This window comes from Camellia sinensis, chromosome 8 (genome assembly GCF_055761805.1).
Source record: "Camellia sinensis isolate YWXY chromosome 8, ASM5576180v1, whole genome shotgun sequence".
NCBI lineage: Eukaryota > Viridiplantae > Streptophyta > Magnoliopsida > Ericales > Theaceae > Camellia > Camellia sinensis.
Window position 1 is genome coordinate 180,214,519 of NC_138968.1, and position 12,004 is coordinate 180,226,522.

General features: G+C 36.7%; 1 protein-coding gene across 1 annotated transcript; it reads right to left on the reverse strand.

The window, feature by feature from the left end:
* Positions 1 to 4,339: 4,339 nt before the first annotated feature.
* LOC114269819 (putative F-box protein At3g10430) lies at positions 4,340 to 11,221 on the reverse strand. Its single transcript, XM_082885845.1, has 4 exons — positions 11,121 to 11,221; positions 8,119 to 8,165; positions 5,869 to 5,924; positions 4,340 to 4,909 (listed from the first exon to the last, which is right to left on the reverse strand). Exons 1-4 carry the CDS (start codon positions 11,219 to 11,221, stop codon positions 4,340 to 4,342), a joined length of 774 nt encoding a protein of 257 aa, XP_082741971.1.
* Between the last annotated feature and the right edge of the window lie 783 nt (positions 11,222 to 12,004).

Sequence of the window (12,004 nt, forward strand, 5' to 3'; positions counted from 1 at the left end):
TGACTAGATTGGCTAGAGAAGGTCTTTTAGGCCCACTCGCTAGAGTCACTTTGCCTACTTGTGAGCACTGTCTTGCTGGAAAGGCAACAAGAAAACCATTTGGGAAAGCCATAAGGGCATCTATCCCATTGCAACTTATTCATTCTGATATATGTGGACCAATGAATGTGAGGGCAAGGCATGGAGCCCCTTATTTCATCACATTTATAGATGATTGCACACGTTTTGGTCATGTCTATCTGATTTCTCACAAGTCAGAAGCATTGGATTGCTTTAGACGGTATGTTAATGGGGTTGAGAATCAATTAGACAAGAACATTAAAGCTCTAAGGACTGACCGAGGACGTGAGTATCTATCTGAGCAATTTAAAGTGCTCTGTGAGGAAAAAGGAGTTATCAGGCAATTGACAATTCCTAGGACTCCGCAACAAAATGGTGTAGCGGAGAGAAGGAATCGCACATTGCTTGACATGGTTAGATCAATGATGGCGCAAGCTAATCTTCCAATTTCTTATTGGGGAGATGCTTTGTTGACTGCTGCCTACGTCCTTAACCGTGTACCCTCCAAATCAGTTCCTTCCACCCCATATGAGATGTGGACTGGCAAAAAGCCTGATTTGGGCAATTTGCGGCCTTGGGGTTCGGCAGCTTACATACACAACGCTTCTCATAAGTTTGGGAAGTTGGGCCCTAGAGGAAAGAAGTGTATCTTCATTCACTATAGTGAGCATTCTAAGGGCTATGTGTTTGTTGGGGAGCATCCGGATGGAAGTGTGACTGAAATTGAGTCGCGAGATGTGGATTTCCTAGAGGAGGATTTCCCTAGCAGAGGTGAGGTAACTAGAGAAGTAGAATTCTACGAGATGGAGGATCTACTTGAAGGCGCACCTAGTAGCTTAGTAGAGAATGAGGAAATAATTCCTCAAGCTCCTAGGGACAGTGGGAGCGATCTACCTACCCATGGATTAGATCCAATGGATGAGGATTCTCAGGATTCTCAACTACGTAGAAGCAAACGTGGAGCTATATCCCGTCGTCGTTTTGAGATTGAAGGGGAAGCATTCATGATTGCTCCGAGTGATGAGATGGAGCCTAAGAATCTTAAAGAGGCTCTCTCATCCCCTGCTAGTAAAGAATGGAGTACTGCAATGGAAGAAGAAATTGAGTCTATGAAGAAAAATCATGTCTGGGACTTGGTTGATTTGCCGCTAGGGCGCAAGACTATTGGGAACAAATGGGTTCTCAAAATCAAGCGCAAGGCGGATGGTTCCATAGAAAGGTATAAGGCTCGCCTAGTGGCGAAAGGTTACACCCAACGAGAGGGTGTGGACTATGAGGAAACTTTTTCACCAGTTGTAAGGTTTGCCTCTATTCGCCTAATCCTGGCCATAGTAGCTCAGTTGGACTTAGAGCTATATCAGATGGACGTTAAAACTGCATTTCTCAATGGAGAACTGGATGAAGAGATCTATATGGATCAACCAGAAGGCTTTGTGGCAGTAGGTCAGGAGCGCAAAGTTTGCAAGCTTCAACGATCTATTTATGGCTTAAAGCAATCATCCAGACAGTGGAATCTGAGATTTCATCGAGCCATTGTTTCAAATGGGTTTACGATGATTGATGAAGATCACTGTGTGTACGTTAAGCGGTCCAAGGACATTTTTCTGATATTGTCATTATATGTAGATGACATATTATTGGCTGGAAATGACAAGGAGATGATTGTCGCCACTAAAATGTGGTTGTTCTCTACATTTGAAATGAAGGACATGGGTAAGGCGAGCTATGTGCTCGGTGTTAAGATCCTTAGGGATCGCTCTAGGAGACTTCTTGGTTTGTCTCAAGAGACTTACATTAAGACTATTCTAGAGCGGTTCCAGATGCAGAGCTGCAAACCCATTGACACTCCTGTTGCAAAAGGCGAGAGCCTAAGCCTTGATATGGGTCCTAAGACTCAAGAAGAAAATGAAAAGATGGCCCGTGTTCCCTATGCAAATACTGTTGGAAGCTTGATGTATGCTATGATGTGTACACGTCCTGACATTTGTTATGCAGTCGGATTGGTGAGTCGTTACCAATCCAACCCAGGACCAGCTCATTGGAAAGCAGTTAAGAGGATATTACGATATCTTAGAGGAACTGCAGATTACACACTTTGCTACCAGAGTTCAGATCTACATCTAGTTGGCTATTGTGATGCTGACTGGGGAGGAGACCTAGATGAGCGTAAGTCTACTTCAGGATATGCTTTCATGCTTAGCGATGGTGCTATTTCTTGGAGCAGTAAGAAGCAATCCTGCATCGCCTTATCGACCATGGAGGCTGAGTTTGTGGCTTGTTCATCTGCCGTTCAGGAAGCCGTGTGGTTGAGGAGATTCCTTCAGCATTTGGATGTTGTCACACACACTTCAGACCCTGTGACTATCCATTGTGACAGCATGGCTGCACTCGCTTACGCTAAGGATCCTAAATACCATGGCAGAACCAAACACATTGATGTGAGGTTCAATTTTATCAGAGATATTTTGGCGCAGAAAGAAGTGATCCTGGAGCACATCCCTACGAGTCGCATAGTTGCGGACCTTTTGACTAAGCCCATTGCTAGAGATGTTTATCTTACTCATGTTAGGGCTTTAGGACTACGTAGGTGGTGATATTTTTTATGTGTATTCAGTTGAACTCATTTTTTGGGGATATTTATGCCATTAGTATTCATACTTGTTTCTATCACACATTTATGTTTACTACTTTTAGTAATGGTTTGTGAATTAGCATACACAAAACAATTAAATTGATGTTAGCAAGCAAGATTGGCTCACTCACACGAGCAATCGCCCTTAGCGCTGGGTAGCGAGTAAGGATGAGACTAGAAGCTAAAATTATCCACTAGCTATGTCGCCTTGGTTGGAGCCAAGATGAGGTCTTGTTAGAGACCGACCATGGATATGAGAGTACCCACTTTTCCATGATATGTCTGTTATAGATAGCCAGATGCGAGATCTCATTTGATGCTTGAGAGGCGAGCAAATAGAGAATTCGAGTTAGACGCTAGGAAGCGACTCGTGCGCTTAAGAGCGACTAGACTAAGATCTGTATGGTGTGTGAGTTTAACATCACTCTTTGGAAGAGTAACTCCACTATAACATGCATTCATACTGCATGTGCTTATCGACCCGTTAGCGAGGTGAAAGAATGGATCCCTGCTTCTTCACCGTGTGAGTCCTAAAAGTCATTTTTTCCCTAAATGACTTCACTTTGTGCCTTTTGTGACCTTTGACTATGTCATAAGATGAGGAGTTGATGTTCAGCTACTTTGGTATGTTGCCTGCGGTCATGTATGATTCGGCTTTAAGGGACATTACTGGGAAAGCGGTCAATTTCAAATTGAATGATATGAGGGTGAAGGGAAGATCATCTAGTTCTACATCTTTGCTCTATATTCACTGTCGACAACTCACATCGCTCTTTATAGGATGTTGATTGGGTGTGAATATAATGCAGGACCTAGGAGAGTCAAAACATGCTCTTTGAGGGATTAGAGATGTTTTTTGGACTGATGTAGCTAGATGGGTCTAGGTACATGAGACACTATTTCTGTTCTTTTTGGGTTGATGTCTCTATGCTGACTCATATTGAGTTTCTAGTATAGAGCTCCCACTTGCAGGTGTTCTCAGCGGTCGCACGGTGCATTGGCTAGTATGAGATTGTTCTTTTTGGGGAGATTGAGATAGAGATGTGACAGTGTCATGCCAACTAATGTGCGAGTGGGAGATGTTAGTAATGGGCGCCCATGTGGCATGACCATTTAACATTTAAATTTGATCATTATCCAAATAGGTTTTGAATTTGAATTCAAACCTATTTAGGATAACCACTCAAGATACAGATGTTATCAGTTTTAACTGATATGGATAGATATTATAATATATAATATATCTGATATATGGTTATGGGTAATCCAAGTGAGAAACAACGATAGTCTGTTTCTACCCATATACTGACTCTCTCCCAAAAAACAAAACGATCAAGTCTTTGACACTGTGGTTTGTGTGGGTGATATTCAATCTGTGATATCACTCCACTGCTGGGTTGGTTCATCAAGAAGTTTTCTGGAAGCACGTGATTTATCCAAGAAGGTTCTATCATCAAGAAGGTATGATCAGATTCTTTTATCCGCTGCATATTCTGTGTTTTTAGTTTACAGTTTGACTTTCAAGCAAATGCTCCTCCTTCCAAAACCCCCGTGGAAGAAAAACTTCTGGAAAGGGATTTGCTATTATTAGTTTGGTCCAACACCCTTCCTCCTCCATCACCCATATATCAATAATAGATTGCAAAATCACACAGTTTGACAAAGGAACAAATCAATAGAATCGTTGTACAATGAAAGAAACCCCCATTTAGGTTCAAGATGATCAAGCCCCTCTATCTCTCTAAATTCCTCCAACCACATGTCAAATGAAAGGATCCTATGTTCACTATAATCCAAACCAGACAGCCAATAATATGCTCCATTTATGCATGTAGCACACAAAGAATTATAGATAGTACGGTCTTTAGGTATTGTAAGAAGATCGAAATGTCTCCACGAATCTTTACCTAGAGTGTATATTGCAGCAACATGATAAGGATAATATAGATCATATGTTTCGTCACCAATCGTTTCAACAAAGTCACGAATCCAAATAATCTTGTAATCCCTAGTCAATGGGTCCAACCCAAATTCAACCACATTTGTAACGGCATGAAAATTCGGGGGAAAGATAGGTTCGAGTACATGGAGGCGGTTGAACTCTCTCATAGCAGGGTTCCACAAAGCCATACGGTCACTGTTGCTATAATACCCAGGAATGTACAACAAAAATATGCCGTCAATGGGGCCAACAACATTGCCTATATCTTCTGGGCTCTGTAGATAATCAAGATTTTCATGTGTTGGTGAAAATACTAGAAAAAATATATTTTATTAATAAATAATGCAAAAGAAAATGAGATACAAATAGATCAGGCTGAGGCACGGATATCTCGTTTTCTTTAAGGAGATCAAGTCCATTGTGGTAGGAAGAACACAAATACCGATGCAGCAGTGATAAAACTATGTCTTGTCCCCTTCAGGATACAACAACCCGACTACTTGTCGTATGGTTCATGCCAACTCTGCACAAGATAGTGAACCCAAAGCTCCACCAAGAAAAACACCCTTCTTTGCTAGTAATCCCTCAAGTATAGAAAATAGTTGGTGTGTTGATGTAGAAAAGAATAAATGGGAGGAACTATTTATAGGCCATTACGACTTTACAAAATATACCCAAAAATAATAATGACCATGAACCTAGAGAAAATGGAGAGTCTCCAAAAAATTAACTCACTACCAAGTTCATGACCTCTAATTAATCTCCATTCATGAACAAGACAAAAGGTCACCAAAACAATGAATCTCCATTCATGAACAAGATGAGATTCATGAACAAGACAAAAGAAGATTCATGAACAAAAAATATATATATATATAAATAAATAAATAGAAGATATTAAAATGGTCCAACAATCCCCCACTCATTTTAATATCAACAAGGATAAGAGAGATTACCAAACAAAGATAGACTAGTATTCATCATGGAGGTGTGTTCTGCATTGAACCTTCATTAGTGAAACAGCAACCTCTACTCCAGAGTCAGTAGTGGTCTCAAACTTGAACAATGACTTCTTAAGGGAAATAAAGTATTACTGCACACACATAATAATCTAGGTGTTGACATGAGCTTTTAATAGCCAGCACATTACGGCCTTGTGCTTATCCCAGTTTTCATATGCATATTTGAGAATAAGCTTTGTTCTCATAGAAAGCGGCCCCACTTTCATGCTCACATTGGTGAAATTTGTCAAGGATATTCCTGTAATTGACACACCCCACTCAACAATAGCTACAGAATTTCATTAAAGAGTATAAAAACTCAATCCTCCAACATTATAGGACAAATGCACTTACATCATAGGAATAGATAACAAAATATTAAAGAGTACATTTTTACAACCACCATATGATTTGTTCTTCCCATTGAGCCTAGTTACAGGATCTCTGGTCCCTAGGCTGGGTATCCTCATACATGGTTTATGATTTTATAGGCTTCAAATCCATCCCCGTCGATGCATTCCAGACCCTATCTCTCGCAAAGGTCTTGGTTAACGGATCCGCAAGATTATCACAAGATTTTACATAATTCACAGTAATGATGCCATTACTCAAATAGGATCTCACATTACTGTGTTTCTTTCGAATAGGTCTGGATTTACCATTATAAAAATGGTTGTTCACTCTACCAATAACAGCAGTGCTATCATAACGAATTAACACAGGAGGAATTGGTTTTTCCTAAAAAGGGATTTCATGTAACAAATCCCTCAACCAATTCGCTCCCTCACATGCTGAAGCTAATGCTATAAGCTCAGCTTCTATAGTAGAATTAGCAATTATAGTATGTTTTTTAGACTTCCAACATATAGCACCACCACCTAAGGTAAAAATAAAACCCGAGGTAGAGAGAGAATCACCTGACAAAGTGTTCCAATTGACATCCTTATATCTCTCAAGTACCGCAGGATACTTGTTATAAAACAAACCATAATTTTTGATGCCAGATAAATATCTCATAATTCTTCTCATGTCTGGCTAATGATCTCGACTTGGCTTGCTAGTAAACCTGCTAAGCACTCCAACAGCGTATGCAATGTCAGGTCTAGTACAGTCAGTAGCATATCTCAAACTACCAATCATAGTAGCATATTCCTTTTGATTAATAATGTCTTTTTCATTTGTTACAATAGATAAATGTATGCTTGCATCAAAAGGAGTAGCAACATGTTTACAGTTTAGAAAGTTATATGTCTTTAAAATTTTCTCAACATAATGTGATTGATCAAGAAAAATGCCATCATTAGTCTTGGCAATTTTAATTCCTAAAATAAAATTGGCTTCACCAAGATCTTTCATATCAAAGTGGCTATTAAGCATATTTTTAGTCTCATTTATAATATGCAAAATAAAGTTAAAGATAAGTAGATCATCCTCATATAGGCTAATAATCACATGTGCATTCTCACAAGTTTTATAATATATGCATTTATCATATTCATTAGTCTTATAACCATTCTCAAGCATGCAGGAATCAAATTTTTCGTGCCACTGTTTAGGAGCATGTTTTAAACCATAAAGGGATTTAGTTAGCTTACACACAACTTGCTTTCTTGGCCAGGCTCCACAAAGTCTTCGGGTTGGTCCATGTAAATCTCCTCATCTAGATCTCCATTTAAAAATGTTATTTTCACATCCATTTGATGAATTTTTAAATCATGAATTGCAGCCACTACTATCAACAGTCTAATGGATGTAACTCTAGCAACCGGAGAAGAAGTATCAAAGAAATCAAGATCAACTTGTTGCTTAAAACCTTTAGCGACAAGCCTCGCTTTATATTTATCTATAGTTCCATCTGGTTTAAGTTTTTTTACGACGGACCCATTTACACTGAGTAGTTTTACAACCTGGAGGTAAATCCACTACCTTCTATGTTTTATTTGAAAGTAGTGAATCTATCTCATCATTTACAACCTCTCTATAGAAAATAGCATCAGGTGATGATAAAGCTTCTTGCACTGTAAGAGGAATTTCTTCTACTTTGTAAAGATAGTAGTCAAGGCCAAAATCTTTTTCAACTCTAGCTCGTTTACTCCTCTTTGGTTGGATTTGAGAATTTTCTTGTTCTTGAAAAACTTGAGATGGAATAGAAAAGTTAGGCATAGATAAAATATTTTCAGAAATTATTTAACCCTTACTATTTCTAGATTTGAAAGGAAATTTGTTTTCATGAAAAATAGCATCACCTGATTCAAAAATAATATTATTTTTCATATAAAAAATCTATAAGTTGTACTATGCAACGTATACCCAAGAAAGGCACAAGTGATAGCTCGTTCACCTAATTTAGGTCATTTAGGATCTACAAGCCTCACAAAAACTAAATAACCCCAAACCCTCAAATAACCAAAATTTGGTTTATGCCCCCGCCACAACTCATAAGGTACAATTTTAGTTTTTTTGTGTGGCACTCTATTTATCACATTGCAAGCTGTCAAAATAGTCTCGTTCCAAAGATTTGAGGGAGCACCTGAATCAATAAGCATACCATTCGTCAAGTCAATTAACATTCTATTTTTTCCTTCAGCTACGCCATTAGATGAAGGTGAATATGGTGGAGTAGTCTCATGAATAATGCCCAATGACTGAACAAAAGAGTTGAATCTGAGAGATTCATACTCCTGGCTTTTATCATTTCTAATTCTTTTAATCTTTGTACCGAATTGATCTTTCACTTCAAGAAGGAATTCTTTAAATTTCTCAAAAGTATCACTTTTATTTTTTAATAAATATACTTTTGTGTATTTTGAAAAATCGTCAATAAAAGTGATAAAATATTGGTTACCACCCCGAGTTAAAATTCCTTTAAACTCTCACAAATCAGTATGAAATAATTCTAGCAATTTGGTATGTTTTTTCAAGACTTTTATGAGGTCTCTTAGTAATTTTTTCTTTACTGCAAACTTCACATTTTTCAAAATTTTCTGTCACTTTAGGAATTAATCCTAAACTACTCATTCCCACATATTTACTGTTAATATGACACAAGCGAAAATGACAAAAATTAATAGAAGACAGTGTAAGTGGTGTCATAGTAATAATCATAAAATTAATCAGCAAGGAAATTTAAGAGATAAAATTGACATTTATACTTATCTGTATTGTACGAAGCCACTTTTGTTTCATGTGTCTCATAGTCTTCATCATTCATCTCCTCAGTTGGGATTTTGTTTGGGTTCTTCTCAGCAAGAACATATGCAACTTTCAAAAGGCTGAGGTAAAAAAAGAATTTACTTTCCACCTCTTAAAATGAACTCCCTTGAACTTGAAAGGCTTGTTGAGATCTCTAATTCTGTCATTGATTTTTTCTGGTACTTGTTCCATGGTTGATCTCCTTAAAATTGTTGGTGAAAATACCAGAAAAAATATATTTTATTGATAAATAATGCAAAAGAAAATGAGATGCAAATAGATCAGGCTGATGCACGGATATCTCGTTTTCTTTAAGGAGATCAAGCCCACTACGGTAGGAAGAATCAAAATACCAATGCAGCAGTCACAAAACTATGACTTGTCCCCTCCAGGATACAACAGCCCGACCACTTGTCGTATGGTTCAGGCCAACTCTGCACAAGATGGTGAACCCAAAACTCTACCTAGAAAAACACCATTCTTTGCTAATAATCTCTTAAGTATAGAAAATAGTTGGTGTGTTGGTGTAGAAAAGAAAAGATGAGAGGAACTATTTATAGGCCACTAGGACTTTCCAAAATACACCAAAAAATAATAATGACCATGAACCTAGAGAAAAGGGAGAGTCTCCAAAAATTTAACTCGCCACGTTCATGAACTCTAATTATTCTCCATTCATGAACAAGACAAAAGGTCACCAAAACAATAAATCTCCATTCATGAACAAGATGAGATTCATGAACAGAACAAAAGAAGATTCATGAACAAAAAAATATATAAATAAATAAATAAAAGATATTAAAATGGTCCAACATCATGCAAAAGATGGTATGCCAGCAGGTGTTTCATTAGGGAAAAGAGCGATATCATATCTATCAATGTCGGAAATATAATGCTGAACAAGGAGACGACCATTATTATTTTCCTGGTTAAAGTGCTTGCTAATGAAATTAGGTGTAGCAACCTAGATTTTTAATTATTCTGTAAAACTGATACTAATTAGGGGAATATAACTATTTTAAAGAATTAGGGCCAAAATGTAATTATAAGAAATTAATGAGATAAGTATAGATTTGAGAGATTTAAATCCAAATCTGAGAGAGATTGCTGTGGACACGTGGTGGGTAATGAGAGGGCTTGCCTCCCTATAAATGGGAGAAGATCAGGATCAGTGCAAAGGAAAAAGAAAAAAAGAAAGGGAAAGAAAGGAAAACTTAAGGAAAGAAAAGCGAAGAAAATTCTAGAAGTGAAAAAAGTCTTTAGTAATGGAAAGAAATAGTGAGATATTAATTTTAAGGTGAGTTATATTATACCTTGAGTCACCACAATATATTTTACATATGTTTTGATTTACCATAATTTATTTTATACAAGTTGTATTTTATTAATTATATTAATATAAGTTATGTTTTATAAATATTTCAATTACGTGGATTAATTTCTGAACTCTATGTGTTAAAATGAAACCCATGGATATGTTTGTTTATATTTTAAAGAATATTTGACTATGATCTTATAAACAATTATGTTTTGTAAGTGCTACCGCGGGAGTCCCGCGCCTTGGGGAACTTAAATAACCATTGGCCTCTGTTTGGTTACTTTGTGGCCTTCTGTTGTCATGGATTTATTGACCTCTATTCTGTGCGAAGCAAAGTGTTGTGCGGAGATAAGTGCTACACTATTGTGGGGAGATGTTGTGCGGAGATAAGTGCTACCTCTATAATCCGTAGGAGCCACCTCTTGAATCCGTATCTCTGTTCTGACGGTCACTCATGTGACCTCTGTTCTGTTCTGTTCGGTACCGTGGTTATGGTTATCTATTTACATAATCTCGGTTTTGCTACTTAAATAATAATTTGTTCAAACTAAATTATTTTAAATATTTTAGTTACATAACTATCAATGGTTATTTTGTGTCTCTTATACTCTTGGCATAATAGTTCTCACTCTGCCATGTGCTTATAGCTGTTTACCAATTTTCAGGAAATAGTGCAATTCAAAAATAGCTTTTGGAAAGTCTTAGACGCGGGACTGAGGAATAGACACACACATCACTTTTATGATATGTTTATATGTAAATATCGGCCTTTTTAGTCAATAAATTTTGTAGTAAAAATAAAAACTCCGATGATTATTTTGGTACCCTCATTTAAATATTATTTCTGCTCGCATTTATAAATTTGTTCAAGAATTGGCTGGAGGTAACTTCAGTTACTGGTTATCACAATGCTTAACCCTTGGGTACATGGAGCGGGTCGTGACATCAGGGCTTTTAATTAGAGTGTACCCATACCTGCAGGCATATTTGAATCGCAATAGGGATTTCATGGGCAGCCTTGACAGTATCTCATTCACAACATCTTCAGGTAAATTTTGATCCCTGTTGCTCAACATTTTACCGCTTCTATAGCAAGAGCCTTATTTTTCTAATGAGACAAAATAAAAAGAACAATCTTGTTATTGATTTTAGTTGAGAAAAAAAGGACCAAAAGAAATCTTGTAATGCTCGCTAGTTGCAACAAGCCCAATTGCAGAGAAGATATTGATGATGATTCATGTCCTTAATATACCAAATAAAAAACGAACGGTCTATTATTGAAATTATATTTCTGTTTATTTTTTAAAAAAAACAAATGTGATATAAAAATATAACTATTAATATCCGATCATCTTAATTTTTTGTATTAATATTTTTATAACATGCCCCAAAATAGGCTCACAATACCTAACTATCCAACTCAAGAATTTGATTTTTCTTTAGTTCTTTTTTCTTCTTTCCAATCTAAAAAAAAAAAAACCCCAAGAAAAAACAAATTCTTCAATAATTTCTCACGTTTTGGACAAACTATATTGTAATTGCAACTTTTCATGTCCAAGAACAATGAAGCAAAAGCTGGCCTAGACAGTAGTAACGTGTGTGCATGCTATATACTGTATATTAAAATTTGATCATAATAATGTACACTAAATTATTCCACACGTGAGAGGAGTTCATCAAATTAAAATATGAACAACTGGGCAAATTCTAACTATTGATCTATTTCTGAAATATAAATATTAGCTCTTGTTTACACAGGTTAAGAAAATTTTATATTTTCTTGCAAAATGTATAATATTTTAAAACTTATTGATATGTGTCTTTAAAGCATGTGTTAATAAAATTATTAAATATTTTAA

Bases quoted from the DNA above. Each gene is read 5' to 3' on its own strand.
- LOC114269819 (XM_082885845.1), bottom strand. From the start codon at position 11,221: ATGTTGAGCAACAGGGATCAAAATTTACCTGAAGATGTTGTGAATGAG. The intron at 8,166-11,120 runs GTATGGGTACAC...TTATTGATTCAG, and splicing joins CGATTCAAATATGCCTGCAG to GTGCTCCCTCAAATCTTTGG. The intron at 4,910-5,868 runs GTGAGCATGAAA...GATTATCTACAG, and splicing joins CCTTGACAAATTTCACCAAT to AGCCCAGAAGATATAGGCAA.